The sequence below is a fragment of the Argentina silus genome (genome assembly GCF_951799395.1).
Source record: "Argentina silus genome assembly, chromosome: 10".
NCBI classification, from domain to species: Eukaryota; Metazoa; Chordata; class Actinopteri; order Argentiniformes; family Argentinidae; genus Argentina; species Argentina silus.
Window position 1 is genome coordinate 9765895 of NC_139664.1, and position 23252 is coordinate 9789146.

Sequence of the window (23252 nt, forward strand, 5' to 3'; positions counted from 1 at the left end):
TACGCCGGAAAAATCCCTGAGGTGGGGTGAGAAGGAGGGAGAAGTGGAATAAAAAGAAACTTGGACTCAAACTTGGACTCTTCAGGTTATTTTACTTTAAATAAAATGAAATAAGGATTTGGGCAAAGTTTACTTTATTTTGCATGTCATCATTACTAATCTGTTTCATGTCTCTACTTTGCCAGTGTGAAATATGTATGTGTCTGTGTGTGTGTGTGTGTGTGTGTGTGTGTGTGTGTGTGTGTGTGTGTGTGTGTGTATGTGTATGTACGCGTGTGCATGCGTGTGTGTTTGTGTGCTGCTATCTCACCTTGCAGCCCTCGCAGGTAATGACTCCATAGTGCACTCCTGAAGACTTATCACCACAGATCTTACAGGGGATCACCTCAATCTGAGCTAAACAAACACAAACAGACAGACAGTGACTTGCACATATACACACACACACCAATCCTATCACAACAGATTTGACAGGCATCAGTCGAGAAGCTGTCAGCAGGGGGCAGTGCTGCTGAGCCTATGTTCACAAGCGTGTGTTCAGAATGTGAGTGTGTGTGTACATGTGAGAGAGTGTAAGCGACACACACACACACACACACACACAAAAAGGCTCACACATAGTCACAATATTTGTAACAAGACAGAGTACAAGAAATATCTTTGCAAGACAGTGGTTCATATATTGGGTTGGAGAAAGGGAATAAGGAGATGAGGATGAGAGAGGTAGAAGAAAACATAAATGAAAGAAGAAGAAAAATGTAAAAAAAAAAAAAAAAAAAAAGACAGTCGGAAAAAGAGAAATGGCTTGATCTGTACATGGCCCTCCGACAGTGTGTGTGTGTGTGTGTGTGTGTGTGTGTGTGTGTGTGTGTGTGTGTGTGTGTGTGTGTATGTGTATGTGTATGTGTATGTGTATGTGTCAGTGGGTTTGTCAGTGGGTTTCTCTGTAAATCTAACCTGTTGACTTCATGGAAACTTACTGATTGAATGTGGCTGTGTGGTGATTAGGTTTAACCTTAAGGTTTAACCTTTCATATATCAATAGCTCTCGACATGACAACATCCAGTATGAATGGTTGAACACACACAAAAATTAAAACTAATAACACACTTTTGTCATAGTTCTCACAACAACAGAACAACTTTAAAATGTTTTGACCTTCCATTAATAACCTTCATAGCTTCTCCTATAAAGGTGCTGTATGCAACAATTTTGTGATTATTTTAAACATCAATGTTTTCAACTGACAACAAAGCAACCTACAACAGAAGAGTAAAAGAGCCAATGATGAAAGAGGAAAGAGGCTTTCGTTTGTGTACTTTGTGAGGGTGGGCAGATTTGACAAGCATATTTGTGTTCCTTTACTACTTCAGATCAATATTTGGAGGGTTATTGTTGCATACAGCACCTTTTAGTGCGTCTCTGTAGTAGTTCAATGATGTTGTTGTTACTGGTGTAGTGCACAGTGGTACAATAACATGAACAAAATCATCATTTATCTGGTTGTTTTTCCCCTAACAGCCATCAAACAGCCATCATCATGTTTTTTTTTCCCTCTCAGATATTTTCTACGTTCATAAAAAATGAACAGAATAACATCAAATACAAAGACAAGAGAAGTGACAGAAGAGGGGGAATATTTGCAAATGGAGAGAGGAGGAGGATGTGAAGGTGTCAACCTCAGAGTCTTTTTAAGTGGTTAACTGGCTTCTCTTTCGCTCTGACTATCCCTCTTTCATGTCACCTCTCTCTCTTCATCCCTCTCTCTATCTCGCTCATAAAGGACAGAGCTGCCAGTAATACACTCTTTCATTCATCATTGCCAGGAATGCCCGTCCTCCCTCTCCCCTCCTCCCCCATCCCCCCATTCTCTCTCCTCCTCCCATCCCCCTCTCCTCTTAAGGTGGCTCTACTTCTCAGTCATCCTCTCTCCCCTCCTCCATGTACTTCAATTTCATCCCTCTATCTTTTCCTCCTTCTGTCAAGAGTGTTGTGATTTCATCGTTACGTGTTAGGAGGGAGTGTGTGTTTGTGTGATTGTGTGTGTGTGTGTTTGCTTTTGTCATTGTGTCACCTTTGTGTGTGTGTGTGTGTGTGTGTGTGTGTGTGTGTGTGTGTGTGTGTGTGTGTGTGTGTGTGTGTGTGTGTGTCAGTGTGTCAGTGTGTGCCCTCATTTTTGGTGCCGCAGGAATCTCCCAGAGGTACTTGAGGAAGGCGGTCGGTGGTAAAATACTTGAAAAGTACACCACACTACACTACACAGTATCTGATAACAGTCAGACTGGCTATTACCCTATTGCTGTGTGTAGTAAAACAACAATAGTGAGTGAGAGAGAGGATTGATATGTATATAAATAGCGTCTGACTGACTGACTGACTGACTGACTGACTGACTGACTGACTGACTGACAGACTGACTGACTGATAATGTATTGTATATTGTGAGTGAAAAAGTAATACTGCTGTTACCAATGGGGAGACAAGTACTGAAAAAGCGAGAAAGACGTAGAGAGGGGAGTGAGGGAAGGAGAGAGAGAGAGAGAACATCAGTGGTCTCTGTTTTTTTGTTCTTTCAGTTCTGATTCTCAACCTCAAACAACAGGAAACCATCCTGACCCACAACGTTTCACTGTTTAAACACACACACATGCACACCCAAACTGGCACACGCACACAGGCCGCGCACACACACACACACACACGTACATGCACGTACACAAACACACACACACCTATTAACACAGTAATATACTCAATCACAGACATAGACACTTGCACACAAAGTACCCATTTATAGGCCTCTTATAGGCCTTGAACGATTTAGGAATAATTTGAAACTGCCCGTGGTTACTATCTCAATTTCTGTCCTCCTATCTCTGCCTATCTTCATCTCTCTCAACCTCTATCTCTCTCTCACTCATGGAAGCCACATACTGTAGCTGATACTGGGTTATTTTCTCTCTGTATCATTTTATTTTCTTATCTCTACCCACAGGCCTATACAGACAGAGAGCTTTACAAAGGCCCTGAGGCCTTAACTTCTATGGCCATAGAATATTATTCAAGTAAAAAACCTACAGCAAAACATGCAGTATTCATTTCCAGTGCCACCTGTTCTGGTAGGATCTTTATCTATTATGGATTTATCTGATTTACCTGAACAGTGCACTTTGAGCTCACATAAAAATAATGTGGAATAAAACACATATTCAAAAGATAATATAAGATATGACAGTACTATATGTAGAGGTGGTAATACACATTAATTGTGTAATGTATCTCCGTAACACAGTTTCAGTGAAAGTAAAAAAAGTTTACATGAGAAAGAAAAGCTCATGGGGCTTTCCATATGCCAGGTAAGCAGAATGGTCATACAAGGTGTTGCACTTGCTTGGTAGGATTATATCTATTTTGTTCCGAGAGATCTGTGATATCTACAACCACATCTTTGCTGTTACACATGTCTCTCCTCCAGACAACCCCATCTATCTCAGATATGTGTAGATAAGGGCAACGGATCAAACCTTATGTCACCTCAATGTCAGAATCTATATGGGTAGAGGCAGCCTGTACAACATTCACTAAGATCTGCAGAGCGGGTATTTCTTGTATATGTGTATTGTGATGTTGAAAATTGTATTTGAAGTGTCTGTCACTCTGCTGTTTGTATACCTTTTAATGTGCAAATGATACAGCAAACACAATATCCCTACAGAGACTTAGAAACTTACAGTCAGTGAAGTCGGCCTGTGTGTTTATGGCTCCCAGAAAGACTAGTGGTGATATTGTTGGAGCGGATGAGCGGTGGATGGCAGCAATTGAAATATTCAGGTATTTGGAAGGTACACTGTAATACAACATCACCTCCCACGCTTCCGCCTGACAACTCATCATGGGCCTGCTATACTGCAATGCAATTGGACATACTTTCACACTTTCAACCAGCAGCACTTGGGCTGTGACCATCATCAACATTATCATTCTCAGCAAAAAAACTAAATCAAACATAAATCATAAAGCATATGATGTGCATATGCAATAAATTATAAATAAGACCCAGCTCCATGTCAGCTACATAATCCACTCTCTGCCAACTACATTACCATCAACATCAGGGACTACATTGAGAGGAGAGAGCAAAAGTCCATCAAAAAGTCTATGCTACCAAATTGTGCAAGTTCCAAAAGCATGTGTTTGAGGTTCTATAATCCTGGATTACAAGGCTAACTGTATAAAACCAAGTCTTACAGACGTCCCTGACTGTGGCAGTTACAGACCAGTCTGGAACAAAGGCCAAAAGATTGATTGCTTCACTCTCATGTTCTTTTAATAATAAAAAAGCACTTTCCATTCAACTTCCATTGTTCGACAAGAGTGGTTGAATATCTCTCTTACATCAGCAGCTGGTGTCATTCTTCAGCACCTTTCCTTAGTCTCTGTCTAAAATCCCCATGTCAGCATTCTGCACTTTGCACTATAAACGGACAGAAAACCTCAACTTTCCTCCACCGGAAACATACCACAAACACACGCACACACTCACTCTAAAGGGAGAGTGTGTGCGTGTGTTATCCCTCAAGTAAAAATCTTGTGCAATCAAAAAAATATACATTTATAAATAAATCAAGTTTGCACATTTCAGTGGGAACATTTTTCAAATTAAAATAAAAGTAGTAAAACATCTTGATTCATAACATTGGTATAAGATCATTGCCAGGTTTGTGATTTGGTTTAAAATAACTTCATGGTATAAACAAATATGATCTATTTGATATTTCATGAACAGTATTTTGAAAATATAAGCACAGTCAGAACGTATTTAGACAAAAATCCTGTGATTTGATCAAGAAAATGTGTGCAATATACATCAAAACATGTTTAAAACAAGGTGACTACTACGTGAGTAGTTGATCTTTACTTGGTGGTACATTTCAGCAATGTGTTTTTAATGATTCAGCTTTAAAAAAGCTTTTATATGTAAGATTAGAAAAGAGGCACATTTAATTCAATAGAATGTAATTATATAAAATCTAATTAGACTGTATAAATTAAAGAAATAATAAACATTTAGAATATATGCACATTTCCTACATTTATTTCTGGTAGGTGTTTGCGCGGTGATGGCCGATGTGTAGAGTGTATTCTAGATTCTACCGTAGAACCATTCTAAAATGGCTGCTGCGTATAATGCTTACTGCTTTCCTGTATGTAAACGATTACTATTACGAAAATAAAGAATAAATTACAGTAGCCTACAGTACATAATACACATTGTTACATTTTCTGTAACAGTCATAAAAATACTGACTCCACTTTGTCCAAAGCATGAAGACAGAGCTGACGATGAAAGAAAATAATTTTCAATAATTTAACCATTGAAGCACCCAAGTGTGAGAACTGCATTCTTTTTGAGTGAATGTATTGCCTCTGTTAACTAACTTAATTTTGCTTTGGCAGAAAACTACCAAATGGCAAGCACATCCAAAACACTCTACTTTCTCAGTGATGCGCGAAACAAAAGACACAATTATCACAGAGGCTCTGATAAACAATACCCATAAAATGTAACACACTCTTTATCGTCAGCTTATCAAAAGCTATTTGGGAACAGACTATGTTCAAAAGCATTTGAAATGCTCTGAGTGAAAAAAAAAACTGTGGGAATTGAGTGTTTTCTTTGATTTGTCATATTTTGGGGGTGAATGTGTGACTTCTGATTTTGGTGTCGACTCTTTGAAGTAATCGAGGTAGGAGTATGTGTGCATCCAGAAGCAAAAGGAAAGCCATTTGAAGAGAAAGCACGGAAACCTAGACAGGAATCCCCCCCAAAACATCAGCAGAGTAGGCTACTACTTTGAACACTGCCTCAGTCAAGTTCCCATCACCAGCATAACCTGTTTTCATTGCCAGTACTGAATGATAGATAGCATCACTCATTCATCATTGTATTGAAGGTAAACTATTGTTGTCAAAAATATCAGATAAATCAACTTTGGGTCAATCTGGAACTAGTTTGGACTGAAGCCTTTCCTAACCCCAGCTCATAGCATTAGAATCCCATGAGTGCAATATTTGCAGTAACACAGTACAGTATGGTGGTATATTCAGTGGCAAAGCAGACACAGGTGATTATATCTCACTCTACCCCAGCCCAACCCCCCAGAAAACACACATGCACCACATATGCACAAACACCCATACCCACACCCACACCCACACCCACACCTACACCTACACACACACACACACACACACACACACACACACACACACACACACCTACACACAGACACACAGACACACACACACACAGACACAGACACAGACACAGACACACACACACACACACACACACACACACACACACACACACACACACACACACACACACAACAAGGGAGTTAGCACCTAGGCCAGGCAGCTGTGTTTCTGTGTGTGTAATGATGCCAGTATCAGTGCATACAAAAACTGGTGCAGACGATGCTCGAGGCAACAGGGTTACTTCTCTCCATACATGCAACATGTATCTCACCATGCACACACAATTCAATTCAATCAAATGGCATGATGTATGATGATAATCTCTCAACACATCTCAAGCACTGGATTGATAACAGGATTGGATTGGATTGTAACTTCACTCCAACCTCCCTAAAGACATCATTTCTGAACAGAATAAAAAAATATGAAGCAGTTAAAAAACGATTGGCTACAGTGGAGCACAGTTTAAAAACAACCTAACAATTTCAGAGAGAGAGAGAGTTTGTCTTAAGCGAGTTTGGATAATATAGGATAACTGTTTTTGAAACTGTCAGCTGGGGGATATTTGAAAATGATCAAAGAATTGTATTGTGCTGATAACGCAGGAATCTTTATCTCTGTCAACTGATAATATATCACAGTTCATGCCATTGATTGCTCTTCTCCATAATACATTTCTTTAGAATCTCTTTTAAATAGAATCTTTCAAAACCAAACAATCTATAAATATGCTTATGTATCATATCGCAGAATATGTGAGTGAGCGTTAGGAAGCATGGAAGTATTCTGTTTATGATTCAAGTATTTGAAACATTGAAAAAAGCAGGTAAAATGGAAAGTCATTTCAGAACAGTGTCCACAACCACAAAGATGACACATACATTTCAATGCGCTCTCTGGCTAACCAGAGCATCAGTCGTCAGAGATTGTCAATTTGGTTTCAAAAACTGAGAACAAACAAAAATACTTCAAATTTTAGTCTTCAAATTTTCTGTGAGAAGTCTATTTACTGACTCACTAATGTAATTATTACACAGATTAGTAGAACTATAACTATAACTATACATTGAATACTCAATGGTCAATAACTGCACAACATATCATTTTAACAACCAATACTGACATTAAAAGGATTTTTTTTTTTTAATTCTATATCTATATTTTTTTCAAGAATATTTTAATGAACCATGGTGATGGATTCATATTTTAGTTCAAGCTAAGAACAAATCCCAAATGAATGGGCCCGTAGACATACAATGACATGTCTCTCCTCTATACAGTATGCTTGCCTGTCAGAGTTTTCACAAACACACATATGAAACTAAACAATGATCCTAACATCCTACGACCACCGGTGACAAGTGTGAGTGTTTCTTATGAATGCATACACCATACAACACAGACTATTAGGAAGAAAGAGAACAAAACACAACACAACAGCTGAATTCTCCCTCTCTACGGAAGTCGGTCAGTGCCAGGCTTTCATTAAGCATTGTTAACGTAAATTATAAATTCATAACTAGAGTGCGTGATGACAACTGGTTCAGGAGGAACTTCAAACACCTGTTAGAGCTGTAATGATTAGCTATAAGTAGAAAACGAAATATTTAACATTGTCAAAGGGATTTGGAAAGAATGAAATCCATTTTTAATACTAGGACCTGATGAGGACGTTGAACACATTACAGATGGAACCTATTGTTTAGAAATGAATATGAGTGTCATAAATAGAGTGGATATGTTGCTGCTGTTGCACTAGTAGAGGTGGAGGAGAGAAAGAAAAGGAGGACAACACCAAACGGATAAGTTTGACCTACTGTACTACTATGACAGACCTACTTCTAATGTAAATAGAGCATATTGTAAATGAAAAGGCACGCCGACACACACCCACACCCACACACACACACACACACACACTTTCATTGCCATGCCCTCACACACACACATCCAGATAGTGTATACACAGTTGATGAAGGCCATCACTCCTACCTCGCATCATCTTCACCCGTCGTCTTGCCCCACTTTCACAAAGTCAATTTCTCTCTCACTCTTTCGCACTCTCTCCCTCTCTCTCTCACACACACACACACGCACACACACTGTCTGACAGTGAGTGACTGCCTCTCTCTGTGTGTCTCTCTCTCTCTCTGTGTGTGTGTGTCTCTCTCTCTCTCTCTCTCTCTCTCTCTCTCTCTCTCTCTCTCGCTGAGTGAAGTTTTCACACTGCAACCCCAGTATATGCTTGGGCCCTTGAGTCAGTCACCGCCTCATCCTTCACTGTGTGTGTGTGTGTGTGTGTGTGTGTGTGTGTGTGTGAGTGTGTGTGTGAGAGAGAGAGAGAGAGAGAGAGAGGGCCTGTCCCCTTGCTCTCTCTCGTGGTACTTTTCCCTACCTTTGTAGTTCTTAACCTACTTGCCACCCTCAGAGCTCCTTCTCCTTCTCCTTCAAATAAGTAAGCTTTATTCAAATATGATAAAGATACATATTTAAAATATTATAATTTTGTCTGACACCCCTCTCTCTCTTTCTGGTCTCTCTCCCTCTCTCCACCCTTTTCTCTCAGCACCTGACTCTTTCGATCTGATCCTAACCACACACTTCATCAGACACCTGTCTCTCTGTGCTCCTCTCCTCTCTCATCTCTCCATCTCAGCACCTGACTGGGGTGCAGAGAGCAAGACAAGACCACCAAGGACCCCCTCCCCCTAATTTCAAACCCCATCTTTTATTTTAGTCCCAAACCATTCCACCCATGTACGCACACAAGCATGTATGCACACACAACGAGCACATCCATGCACGCACACTGCACGCACGCTGCACACACACAGACACACACACAGACACATCTCAGAACCCCCTCTACCCCCCACCAACAATTACAGAGAAAGGGGAACAAGGGGCCTACACCAGACCACTACATCAACGGCGCACACACACACACCAAGATGCACACACACAAAAAAAACACACTGGCAGACCAAAATGTATGTGAAAGGCTAGGGAGAAAGGGTCTGGATGTGCGTGTAATTGTATGTGTGTGTGTGTGTGTGTGTGTGTGTGTGTGTGTGTGTGTGTGTGTGTGTGTGTGTGTGTGTGTGTGTGTGTGTGTGTGTGTGTGTGCAGCGTGCGTGCAGTGTGCGTGTGTGGATGTGCTCGTTGTGTGTGCATACATGCTTGTGTGCGTACATGGGTGGTATCACAGACAAATAAATATCACATGAAGCCATCCCTAGTGACTATTTAAAGTAAAAACAAATATTATGATCATGGCTTGAAATCAACAACCAACAGGTGTGTTTTAGTTGTGACAGGAGAATCAAACCAGACAGCCACCACGTTTAAAATAGGAGTGATGTTATCTGCAATCAGATGCCAAAGTGCAAATATACAGTATTTACGTCTCCATGCCATACAGAGGGTCACAGGTGCAACACACTGTGAAATACAGAGCCTACACCTCTGATGGCGCCACAGAGAGCTGTGTGTGTGTGTGTGTGTGTGTGTGTGTGTGTGTGTGTGTGTGTGTGTGTGTGTGTGTGTGTGTGTAGCTCTACACAAGTACACACAAGTAAACACTTGTACAGGGGCTAACCACACTGCATGCACATATACAGTATCTAGCACACACACATTCATACCACACTGGTATACACAAGTGGATATATACACACATACAGTACGTTTGAACGCACACAAAAAGAATACAAAGAGGCTCGCCCTCGCCCTTGCCCTTGCTCGCTCTCTCTCTTGTTCTCTCTCTCTCTCTTCCACACACACACACACACACACACACACACACACACACACACACACACACACACACACACACACACACACACACACACACACACACACACACACACACACAACTTACTCAAATGAGTCTTCTTGGACACTGTGCCTCCTGCAGAAGAGACAATACACATTAGACAAACTCAAACACCTGTCCTTAATAATTGTATGCTGGGTCTAGCAATATACCTAATGTGTATGAAATACTTGTTTACAGTGTCAACATACATGAGTGACATGATTCCAATGTTCACATAGAAGTATAGGCTATAGGGAAAATATTAGTGATAAACAATTGGTCGGAGAGTTTTTAAGGCATAGAGTTGTACATAGATGTGTACAGGCCTTGAAGAAGAGGGGAAAGAATGACTGTCAGTGAAGGCAAATGGCGCACACTCCCCTCTCTCAATCACACAAAAACACACACACACACACACACACACACACACACACACACACACACACACACACACTGTGAGAGACAGAGGAAGGTGGGTGTCTTGCTATGTAGCAACAGGCCTTCAATTTGTCTGTCTGACCACAATTGTGAGAAATTTGAGATCAGAGTGAGTGTGTGTATGTGTGTGGGGGGTAGTTTCCGAGCGAAGGAGTGTATTTTTAGTGTGTAGTGTGTGTGTGTGAGGAGAGGGCAGGGGAGATAAGCATCAATGGGGGGAGGCAGTGCTAGCCTGTCTTTGTCTGGGCCTCAGGAGGCCTGCTGTGGTTTTCACCACTTTTCCTTCAAATCAGTTTTGCTTAATAAGCAGAACACAGGGGTGAGAGCAGAGCAGTGCAAACGCACACAGAAAACACACCTAGAAAATACACACACACACACACACACACACACACACACACACACTGTAATTAACTGAGACCTAGCAAATGACAAAACTGAAGTGATTATAAATGGGAATGGAAAAGTAGGGAAAGAAAAGTAATAAATAAATATAATCAATATTGATAAGGATTGAAAAAAGTGACTCATCTCAAAGTTTCAGCCAGAGTAGGAGTGAGGGCTGAGTTGTCATCCAACACTGAACTGTTTCTACTTGAGCAAAAATACTATCCTTCCCACTCTTTCTCATCTTGTCTGTCTCTCCATCTCTCTTCTTGACTCTTTCTTTCTTTCCCTCTCTTTTCTTCCTTTTTCCTCTTTCATCGTCTCTTTCCATCTTTCTCAGTCTTTCTTATTGTCTCTTTCCCCCTGTCTCCCTCTTATTCTATCTGTAACTCTGGGGGCTCATTGTAATGCATGCGTTTGATACCATTCCTCATTCCATTCCATGTATTACACACACACACACACACACACACACACACACACACACACACACACACAAAGCATAAAAAGACACACAGAAACACTGTCACCCCCCCCCCACACACACACACCACCACTATCATCACAAAAACAAATACACACAAGGAAATACACGTTTAAGTAAATTCATGTGTACTTTGCACACAGTGACACAAAAACACATTGATACATACACTGTGATGTCAGAGCTGACCAATGAGGTGACAGTCCTGTGCTGGGTGATTCTTACATAACAGCTCGTAGGACCCCTAAATAACGTCCACTGAGTAGCCCGAGGAGTTTGCCGGACTGGGGTTGAACAACATATACATTTGAGAGTTATGTGTGTGCGCATGTGTGGCTGTGTGTGTGTGTGTGTGTGTGTGTGTGTGTGTGTGTGTGTGTGTGTGTGTGTGTGTGTGTGTGTGTGTGCGTATGTGTGTGTGAGTAAGAGAGAGAGAGTGAGAGAGCGCGCGTGAGAGAGAGAGAGGTGTGTACACAGATTAAATAAGACAGTAGTTGCCTGTGCATTATTGCTACTTATAGAGGCTCTGTCAATGAGTAACAGAGACAGTGACATAGTATCATGTGTTACGAAGCTAGTCGGCTACAGAGAATGGAGTATGAATGTGGAGAAACAGTCTTGCTCTCTGTGTGTGTGTGTGTGTGTGTGTGTGTGTGTGTGTGTGTGTGTGTGTGTGTGTGTGTGTGTGTGTGCGTGCGTGCATGCGTCTGTCTGTGTGTGTGTGTGTGTGTGTGTGTGTGTGTGTGTGTGTGTGTGTGTGTGTGTGTGTGTGTGTCTGCATATCAGGCTGTGTTAACGGGTGATGTGTGCCGATGCCTATTCTGAGAACCAGTGGTTTGATTTTAGACAGGGTGAGGCTGGGAATAGCTGCAGGCCATAAACAGACACACATCAACGGCTAATCTCTGGGATTACAGCAGATTACCGCCATTCTTACCCACAGAAAGCACCCTCTACTCTGCCGGGTGAAAGAGAGGAGGACAGGAGAGTTAGTAAGGTAAGGAGGAATGAAAGGAAGGAGGGATAGAGGAGAGAGATTGAATGAGGTAAGAACAGAGAGGGAGGGAGAGAGAGAGAGAGAGAGAGTCGTTTGTTGGGGGACCATAAGTGATCTGACGAATGTGAGGGATAGATAAACAGAGAGAGAGAAAGAGAGGGAGGGAGCTGAAGATAGCAGGGAAACGAGGGGAGAGCAGAGGGAGATAAGATTAAGAATGAGGCTCACTCAAAGGAGGAGAGGGGAGATGGGGGAGCAGAGGAGAAGAAGAGGGCAGGAGAGGAGGACAGTGAATAAATGAAGGTGGAGGGTGTGCAAAGATGGGTGATGTTTTACACACACAAGCTAGCCCCAATGTGACTGCATGTCACATTTATAATGTCATGTCATGTCACATTCAGACATGGGGCACCTAACCCTAACCCAAGAACACAAACCAGTAATGAAGACCTAGTCCCTGGGATTTGAATATATCTATAGAAAGATATGGAAACCATTTAGCAGCAGGTGTACAGTAAGGTAAGGACCAGGTGAGTAGACCTCCCATTAGAACAGCAAACCTGATGTTGACTACAGGGCTCCAATTACACTCACTCTCAAAATACCCAAAACAGAATGGCCTAGAAAGGGCAAAGTCTACAGTCAGGCTCACATGGGTGGTTGAATAGTTGGGAGGAGTGTGTAAGGGGTGTGTAAAAGGGAAAGGTAGGGGGGGTAAAGCTGTGAATAATGTCTTACCTCTTTTGATTGGTGCGTCAGTGGGATCAGGTGATTCAGGCTCCTCATTTTCCATAACTCTGTCAAAACAATGTCTTGTGTTCAGCCTGCACACGCACGCACGCACGCACCCGCAGGCCCAGCGTGCTCACTCACTCTGTATAGGATAGGCTAATTCGCGGGTTAGATCTCGCTTGTTGTCAGAAATAACTAAATCAACTTTTGAATTAAATTCTAATGGTCGGTTAGCGCCCGGGCCGGCGCAGGCGCTTTAAAACATGCATTGCCATTTCTCATCGAGTTGCTACTGTATATTCCTGTAATCTGACAATGTCTTTCTCATTATGTAATTCTCTGAAATCACTTTCTCCATATTCTTTTGTCGTGAGAAAAGTCGCTGCCACGTCCTTTCTCCGACGCAGAAGAAGTACAGGTGTATCGACAGCAGATACCGTGCGCGCGCTACTTCGTTTGCAAGGTTGCACCCGTGTGCTCTTTGCGCCCTGACTGTCCCGAGATCCCGAGCTCCCGGTTACGTCACCACTTCTTATGTAATAACTCACGGCCGTTTGTTAGTGGCAGGGGATCATGTTTGTTTCTGTATAGTGCTCGGCATAAACTTCAATTGCATACACTTCAACGAAATTGTTAAATAAAGATAAATTATTGATATCAAGGATGTCCAAACAAAAGTGTCTATTTTTCTATAGCTAATGGGCACAAAGATTGCCTACAAATAAAATTAGTCTCTTTTACATTTTACATTTACATTTATGGCATTTAGCAGACGCCTTTATCCAAAGCGACTTACAACAAATACATTTGTTTAAGTAAGTGAATCATCTATCAATCAGTCATCATAAGAAAAAGTAATCAGGGGCTATTGGCAGTCACAATGCTGGAAGAAGGAATAATTGCTTCTTTTTTTTTTTTTTTACAGGAGAGAAACTTGTACAGGGGGGTAGTGGGAATGAAGAGGTCTTTAGGAGGGACAGTTAAGATGTAGCCTGAAGAGATGGGTCTTCAATCTATGGCGGAAGATAGGTAGTGACTCTGCAGTCCTGACAACAATGGGAAGGTCATTCCACCAGCGGGGAGCCAGGACGGTGAAAAGCCGTGACCGAGAAGTGCGACTGCTGCATCCACGTAGAGGCGGCCGTGCCAGGCGGCCAGCCGAGGTGGGAGAGCGGAGTGATCAGGGGCAGGGGTTTGGGGCTGACCATTGCTTGCAAGTAGGGGGGGGGGCTGTTCCCTTTGCCGCCCGGTAGGAGAGCACCAGGGTCCTGAATCTGATGCGAGCTGCTACCGGGAGCCAGTGAAGGGTGCGAAGGAGGGGAGTGACTCTTTAATCAACAAGTTTGTTTCTATTCTTCAGTTAGACCTATAGGTGACAGTCATTCACACAAATGGAGTTGACAGAAAATATGAAATACTGAAAATATTGGAAGCTTTTTGACTATCAACGTCAGCTGGGGGAAATGGTGCAGGCAAGGCTAAAACACGCAGCGCCTATGTGTGTTCACCTGGAGAACCTTTGTTTTGGTTGGTTAGGCTCACTAAATCAGTTCATTTCGAAATATGCTCGATATTCAGACAAGGTGACCGAGGCAATCTCAACCTTTGAGTTTCCAACTCTGCGGTGGTACGGTTGCGCTTTTCTCTGAGCAATTGCAAGAAAGGCGTCAAAGCTCGCCTATGGCCTATAGATTAAATCCTTGCAAAGGCGTCCTGCGGTTGCTCTCACCTGGACCACGTGAAGGTCTAACTGCTTGTGTCATATCGAGGGGCTCTGGTCTTTGCTGGTCCGAGTATATGGGCAATATGGAGTGCAGGAGTACGATGCATGAATGATCTTAACTAAAAGATCATTAACTCAAAACCTTTTATAATACACAGTCTATACTGTACATTCTTCACATGCCTTTTATTAGCACATTTCATATAGGGTGGCAATTGGCAAAAGGGTAATGCCACATTTGGGGCTAGGGTTAGGGTTACCTGATTTGACGACCTATTATAACACCCTGCATATAGTGTGAATTTGTTTATTAATTATTTGAAAACCATCTGTCAGTATCTAAGTTATAATTATTTAGTATGACCGAACCTCTTAAAGGGGTGTGCAAATTATGTGTCAACCAATAGTTGGGATGCACTGTTTTTGTCATGCGTTTATTATTGCAAATAGAGAAGGTGAATTAGAGTAAATAGTAAAAAGCTTCTACTTTCTAGCCTCTCCAGCTGATGATCTCTTGAAAGCCCAGACCACTTTACTGTGTGTGTGTGTGTGTGTGTGTGTGTGTGTGTGTGTGTGTGTGTGTGTGTGTGTGATGTGTCTATGGTTGAGGTTTTAACGAAATTCAATGACTGGAAAGCCCAACTCAGGCCTCCCCTACCTACCCACTCCCTCAAAGCCCACCTGACCACACCTTTCCCCAGAAAAACGACTGCAACTCTGCCTGTGTGTCCTACATGTGGACCACACACACATACTGTTACTCTTAACACACACACACACACACACACACACACACACACACACACACACACACACACACACCACAGAAGCCCCTCTACCCCACCCGAGGGGCCCAATCAGCCTACACCAGACCACCACATGAGTGGCGAGTGCACACACACACGCCAAGATGCACATAGACTAAAAAAACCACACCAGCAGACCACAATGTGTGTGGAGGGCTAGGGTCTGGATGTGCATGCGATTGTATTTGTGTGTGTATCAGGGGACATGGAAAGGTTCTAAAGGAGTGTCTGTGTGTGTACTTGTTGAACCAGCAAAATCTTCATCATAACAAGCTGGTTAGCGACCTCTGACAAGTGGACAGTTACCCTATTAACATTACACATTCAATTTTACGCCAGAATTAAACTGTTGCCGATAGAAATGCAATGCAGAAAGCCTGCTATCTGCAATGCTTGAATTCCTACCCTAATTATAGTATTTTGGGTGCCTCTCAGATACAAGCCAGATGAGTGGATAGAATGCTCCTGTTTCCATATTGTGTTCACCATAAACTCTTTTAAGTAATGATATACTTATAGTCAACAATTCTACAATCAACTGACCATAATTACACCTTTTTAAGCATCATTTATACCTCAGTTTAGTTTTTAGTAATATGTTAGCACTTTTCACTGCAATGAAACCCCTGTGTAATATTTCTCCAGTGCCAGACTCAGTACTGAGAATGCTCACTCTCTATGGTCTGAGAGAATCCTCAGAAGATTCTAGAACTCTCTGATGTGGACAATGTATCAGATGTTACGGTAACACTGCAGCCCAACTGTCAGTCATTTATTACTGGAAGAACCCCATTCAGAGAGAGAAGAGAGAGAGAGAGAGAGAGAAGAGAGAGATGAGAGAGAGGGAGAGAGAGAGATTAATGTCATAGAGAGAGAGAGAGAGAGAGAGAGAGAGAGAGAGAGAGAGAGAGAGAGAGAGAGGTTAATGTCAGAGAGAGATCTTTGTTGATATATTAATCAGGCAGATGAAGAAAGGGGACCCCAACTCAAAATGACAGATCAGAAAAAGGTGTTAAGAGAGGTTGTTTTCAACACAGGGAGCAGACTATGAGATAGACACAAAAAAAGTTAATGAAATAAGCTCACAACTACTTCTGACTCCCTCCAGCAACTATTCAAGCAGATGCATGCCTGATTATATAGTAGACACATTATTACCTCTTTACTCCCCCCACGAGCTGTGGTGACGAGCAACTAAAACATTATGACAAAATGAACCAAGATGGCTTTCTAGTATTCTCTCTCATTGGGTGTTTCACCTTGACAATAAACAAATAAAAAACATCAGCATTTAGTACAGTACCCAAAAAAGCAAGGCTTTTATTCAAGAGGTAATGAATGGTCACACAATAAGTTATGCGCTGTAAGGAATCTCACTTGCAAAAGGCCTCAAAGATAATAATTAATAAAAATACAATAAGTTAACTGTCCATTAAATGCAGTGATGGGGGGTGTGGGTGTATAGAAGTGTGTAACCGTGGAGTGTCGTTATTTTCAGGTTATATGTATCTGTGAGATTGATCTCATGATATCCCTTTATGTCAGTAGAGCACAGGACAGCAGATGTCTACCAGACTGTCAAATAGTAGAGGTAAGACGATTGCGCGCGCGTGCACACACACACACACACACACACACACACACACACACACACACAAAGACACACACACAAAGACACACACACAAAGACACACACACAAAGACACACACACAAAGACACACACACACACACTATGGCCTCAGTTTGCTGCGTTGTGCATTTATAGCGGAAGATGGGTGGGTTGATCTGTGCGTCATGCTCCTAATAAGTGGCCCACACTGATCGACAGAAACAGCCCTAAGAGAGGGGGATGAGAAAAAAGAAAAACACTTAGAGAGAGGTGAGGCTCACATGACAGCCTGTATTCACTACTGACAAGTGTCCCAGAACACACCTGACACATGACAGTTTTGTAGAATATTGCGCTGTATGTTACCAGTGTGTAAGAGTGTATGTGTGTGTGTATTACCTGTAGCCTCTGTGTGTAGTTTCGAGCCATCTGTGCTGGTCACCTGACAGGTAACAAAGGTTTTCCTCCCCTCCTTCTTATCCAAGGAGCAGTGGAGCAGCACTATGCTGCCCAATGGGATAGGGCTAGGGAGAGGGGATAAGACCAATACAGTATTAAAACAGTGACTGTCATCAAAATAGTAATTATTACAATAACAGCATGAACTTGCATTATTCAGTTGCAAGACAATGGGCTTGCAATTACACAGTCTTTAGTATGTTATTACGTGTGTGTGTGTGTGTGTGTGTGTGTGTGTGTGTGTGTGTGTGTTACTCCTGTACCTGCGGTAGTTGATGTTGAGGTTGGCAGTCATAACTGGTCCAGAGAGGTAGGTGGCATGTGTCCCTGTCACAGTGTCAACCATGGTGGCTATCGCCCCTCCATGGACATGTCTGGAATACCACACACTTATCCACATCAGACTGCCAACAGTCAAATACCTTGTTCCAAATTAACTACTAGCCCCTACCATCTAAGCGCCTGTGTAGATCTAAGAGGATTGGATGAGTGTAAACAATGCAGAATAATATTCTCTTAGCATATCAGAGGGAAAAAGTGGAGCGTACCATATTGCCTGATTCTTTCAAATCCCTATCTGATTCTTTCAAATGAGGTGCCTATCAATCAGAGCTGCACCTGTATACAACCAGCGGCGAGTGAAGCCAACCTGTTGATTTTACACACAGACAAATATATATTTATTATTTATTTTTTTTATTTTTTTTACAGTACAACACAGAAATCGCTCACCCTGGTGGTCCCTCCAGAAGGTGTCCAGCCTGGAACACACACACACTCCTCTGCTCCTCTTTGTTGACAAACATGACATACTCAAACGCCGCTCCTTGCTCCTTAATGTTGCGAGTGAAGAGACGAGCCTTGGACTGAATAATCTTACTCAAATAGACTCCTCCTGGGGGGGGGGGGCACAAACAATATCTTATTTAAGAATACTCCACCTAAAAATTAATAGACACTGCCTTTAACGCACACATGCGATCACATCCATATTGAGGAAAGCGAGAGTCAGACTACACTATACCTGTAGCAAACTTGAGTGAGCGGTTGTAGCTAGGCAGTCTTCTCCATGGCCCCCACTTCTTCTCTCCCTCCTCCGTCTCTATCTCACATTGGCTGTTATATTGCTCATACAGGCGCTGCATCTCAGAGCCCCACGATGCATTTGGCAGACTGAAATCCCGAGGCTGGGAGGAGAAGGGCCACGGCAACACCTGTTGGACAAACAGAGGTATTGCACACCGACTGACCTCATTATCTGACTAAGAGGGCATCCTACTGTACAACACCAGAACAGCAAGAGAGAAACGTCCAGAGAGAAATACAAGAATAGCACAACAGGCATTGTTCACAATGAATGAGTAGAAAACAACTATTAACAGCAGACAGGCGAAGATACACCTTTTAGGAGGGCTGAGGGGATATGCCTCAAAGCTGTGACTAGACCATAGTGACAGTTCTCTGTTGCAAGCAGGTTTAGGACATTGATGACATAGTTGGCTACGGGTCTGTATCCCTGTACATGAATCAGGGCCAGTTTGAATGGACCTACCGCCATGGTGCGGATACTGTTGTGGGAGGCGAACGGATGCTGTAGAGTCTGGTTTGGAATGAGTCGTGTGATGTTCGTGCTGAGAGCACCATTTGAGATTCGGCAAAGTCCCTTCGCCATGTGTACACCGGTTCGCATCATGTTGACAATTACTTTTTCTCTTCAACTAAATTAGCTAGATGACTGGTGGCTGACGTAGGATGATGGCAAAGTCAGAGTCCAACAGCACATGTTCACCAATTACGAGATAACAAGTTCTTTGAAACAAAAATGTTCCAAATTGTTTACACGCGTTACAAAATATCAGGCTAGCACTTTAAGCCTACTGTACAAATAATGCAGTAACCGCGTTATATAGATAACCAGCAACGCCCTCAGTAATTCACATTAGCAATACACATTTCTGCTTTTCTGCTGAAACTAATAAACAATCTAATACAAAGCCTTCTGACTCCTGGTTTCGCCGGTAGAATGACTTTCATGGATGTCATCGCCCAGCCATGGCGTAACACCTTCCTGTACGAGAACGACACGCCTCATTGTGGTCATGTGATCCTTATTCTTCATTGATTGGTTTCACAAGAAGACTGTTTCCGGTCAGTTTCCATGCCAACGCAATTGACACAGTCTCTCCATCTTTGACACAAATGATAGCTAGTAGATTATAGCTATATTCACTTTTTAAAGTTTCACTGCGACTTGCGCAATATACTTTAGAACTGTAGAACTCAAAGTATAGCTGGTAACTTCTTGGCAAGATGTTTGGTTGCCAGGAACGGCGCTCCAAAAACAAACTTGTGCAAAGGGAGAGGGATAGAATCAAGGTGAGCTACACAAGCTAGCTTTATAAATAAACAATTATACCGATCCCTGGCTTGACACTGACAATATTAGAAAAAAAGCTAGCAACCAGTTATTTTCTGCTTTATTTTCACTTTTAGAAAGACGACGAGATGGCAGACCGCATTGCAGAGCTCGAAAGGTGTGCATGGAATTAATGGATTAATGCACTGTTCTTCTGATTTCCTAAAATGACTGACAGTCACCACCACCTCACGCCGACACCCCCCCCCCACACACACACACACACACACAATCACTTTCATTGCCATGCCCTCACACACACACATCCAGATAGTGTATACACAGTTGATGAAGGCCATCACTCCTACCTCGCATCATCTTCACCCGTCGTCTTGCCCCACTTTCACAAAGTCAATTTCTCTCTCTTTCTCTCTCTCTCTCTCTCTCTCTCTCTCTCTCTCTCTCTCTCTCTCTCTCCTTCTGTGTCTGTTTTTCTCCCACCCGCACCCCTCCTCTCTTTCTGCTGTTCTCATCACCCTCCTCTCTCCCAGTATCCAAGGTGTGATGCAGAAGGCTGAGTTTGAGGGCTCCACCCAGACTGGCTCTACTAAGGCCATGAGGCTGAGAGAACAGACTCAGCAGAGAGAGACTGAGCTGGGGAAGACTGCACTCATCCTGGTGAGGAGGATGGGTCAAACATATAACGTATATCAGACTTTAAAACCCTTGTCCAGTGGAGTAGATGGAGTGGTTTGCCCATTAAATCAGCCTGTGGTTCCCAACATTATATTTCTACACCTGTAAGGCCAACTGGATGGAATGGAGGTCCACTTGCACACATAAGAGCAATTACACATTTGCAACACTAGAGGGAGGTATAAGAACATGTATGGGATCATCTCTGCTAATTTTCTGCAATCTGGTCCAGCAGTACTAAACCATGATTGTATTTATTACTATTACTGTTGGACCAGACTGTTAGAGAAAATGAGCTCGGAAGATCCCATACATGTATGTTGTCACAAGATGAACATGTTTTATGGAATATCTGCTGCAGCAAAGATCACACGTTGATCACATCCTCTGTTCGAAACTTCAGGGTTTTCTAAAATGCTGATCATGTTAGGACAAACACATTTATCTTATCAATGAGTTGTTTAGGCTGCCAATGTTTGTACTAGAGTGACATTGTACTATACTGCTTCAACTGCATCTATGTTCTACTGCTTACCCTGCAACACCTGTCCAGTTGTTTCAGATCAGTAGGCATTGATAAAAAGGGGCACAATAATAATTATGTGAGAGTACTGGGACCACATAGATAAAAAAAAAGTTGTATATCCATTACTGGGACTAAAGGCTGGTGTTGTGTGTTTCTGTAGGTACGCAGGGCAGAACTGCAGGCCCTTTTGGAGCAGGACAGAGACCAGTATGTCACAGAGCTCAACAGACTGGGCAAGGCCATCTACAAACAGAGAGTATAGACCAGAAGCCATGTTAAACACAGTCAAATGTTTAAGCTATCAGTCGAGAGTATAGAATGATGCATCTACCTGCAGGGTTTAAACCTGATTAAAAATGACCATCTAATATCACTGAGTAACCTGTACATACAATTACGGGTGTATCTTACACATTTTATATCTTTGCTTTTAAATGTTTTAAAGTAATTTCGTCTGGTCTACATGTTACAAACTTGTTACAATCTGTACACAAAGGCTTTTGTTTCTTAGGTTGGCTTCCTGCACTTAGAAATACTTGTGGCTCCCAGGCAGTAGGTAGCCAGCCAATGAGCCACACATACGCAAATCACGTAAACAGCCATTTCAATTGCATGATGGTTGTGCAGGCTGGGAGGTGGCAGAGAGTTGATGTTACAGAATGCAGACTGACTGGTTGAACCAGATAACCCTACTCTGTTCTTTAGTTGAAGGGACTTGCCTATTTTCATATTATTTTCATATTATTTTCACACACACACACACACACACACACACACACACACACACACGCATGAAAACCTATTGTTTAGAAGATGTTAGAATATGTGTTGATAAACATCACACCCAAATTCCATGAAGGGAGTTACACAGACAAGCTGATGAGCAGGTTTGGGTTAATACAAATTTGGCTTACACCTGGGGAACAGGTATTCTTTTTTTTTAAATAAATCTTTTTATCGAAAAACCAAGAGCAGTTACAATGACTTATCAGCAAGGTTACATACGATTTTTCTTCTTTCTTTTTTTTTTTCTTTTTAAACACACAAAACACCCCCCACCCATCCATCCCCCCACCCCGACTGGACCAAAATAATAATAATAATAAAATAATAAATAAAAAGAAAAGTCTTAGTTACAGGTGTCTATAGATAGATACAGCTAAATAAAATTAAAACACAAATAAATAGGATTTCAATGAGGGACAACATGACTTCAAAGCTCTGTATGACCAGCCAAGTGTGCCTTAGTGTGGGCCCAAGCTGCAAGACTCTATAGACTCCTGAAATCTTCTAATTTAGTCCATCAATGTGTTGGGAAGTTCTTGAAGATTACTGAAGTATGACAAAAGAGGTTCCCAAACTGACTGAAATTTGTCTGAGCATGTTATTGCAAATTTAATCTTCTCCAAATGTAAAAATAGCATTACATCTTTCAGCCATTGTGCTGCAGTGGGTGGCATATTTGATTTCCAATGAAGTAAAATTTCCCTATGTGCCAGCAAAGAAACAAATGCTATGATGTTGAGTTGCTTCTTGGTCATGCTTGTTTCCTCATTTGGTACACCAAATAATGCTATCATTGCACAAGGTTGTAAAGTAAATCCAAGGACTTTAGACAGTACTTCAAATATGACAGACCAGTACCCTGTTAGCAAATGGCAAGACCAAAACATGTGTGTCAAATCCGCCACATTAACATCACATCTGATACAACTGCTATCAACATTTGGATAAAAGGAAGACATTTTCACTCTACTCCAATGCAAGCGATGTACCACCTTAAACTGAATCAGACTCAGTCTTGCACAGGAGGTACTATTGTTCACTCTTTTCAAAGCTTCAGTCCAAATATCTTCTGAGATTACAGTTCCAAGTTCTTTCTCCCATTTAATTTTTATCCTGTCCAGCTTGGCATTGTCCATTGACATGATCATTGTGTAAGAGTGTGCAGTAAAACCC

General features: G+C 42.1%; 2 protein-coding genes across 4 annotated transcripts in view; both read right to left on the reverse strand.

The window, feature by feature from the left end:
• Positions 1–13564, reverse strand: part of rorc (RAR-related orphan receptor C) — a 17139-nt gene extending 3575 nt beyond the window's left edge. The window contains exons 1-4 of one of the 3 annotated variants that reach the window (XM_083679228.1): positions 13124–13564; positions 10143–10172; positions 311–396; positions 1–16 (exon numbers count right to left, since the gene is read on the reverse strand). The exon at positions 1–16 is cut by the window's left edge and continues 126 nt beyond it. In XM_083679228.1, coding sequence (XP_083535354.1) covers positions 1–16; positions 311–396; positions 10143–10172; positions 13124–13178 — 187 coding nt within the window. In that variant the 5' untranslated portion in view covers positions 13179–13564. Of the gene's footprint in view, positions 17–310; positions 397–8254; positions 8506–10142; positions 10173–13123 lie in introns of those variants that run through there. The other 2 variants (XM_083679229.1, XM_083679230.1) reach the window with 2 other exon arrangements.
• Positions 13565–16967: 3403 nt separating this feature from the next.
• Positions 16968–19767, reverse strand: them4 (thioesterase superfamily member 4). Its single transcript, XM_083679231.1, has 6 exons — positions 19268–19767; positions 18740–18929; positions 18448–18610; positions 17979–18089; positions 17656–17780; positions 16968–17483 (listed from the first exon to the last, which is right to left on the reverse strand). Exons 1-6 carry the CDS (start codon positions 19406–19408, stop codon positions 17440–17442), a joined length of 774 nt encoding a protein of 257 aa, XP_083535357.1. The 5' UTR covers positions 19409–19767; the 3' UTR covers positions 16968–17439.
• Between the last annotated feature and the right edge of the window lie 3485 nt (positions 19768–23252).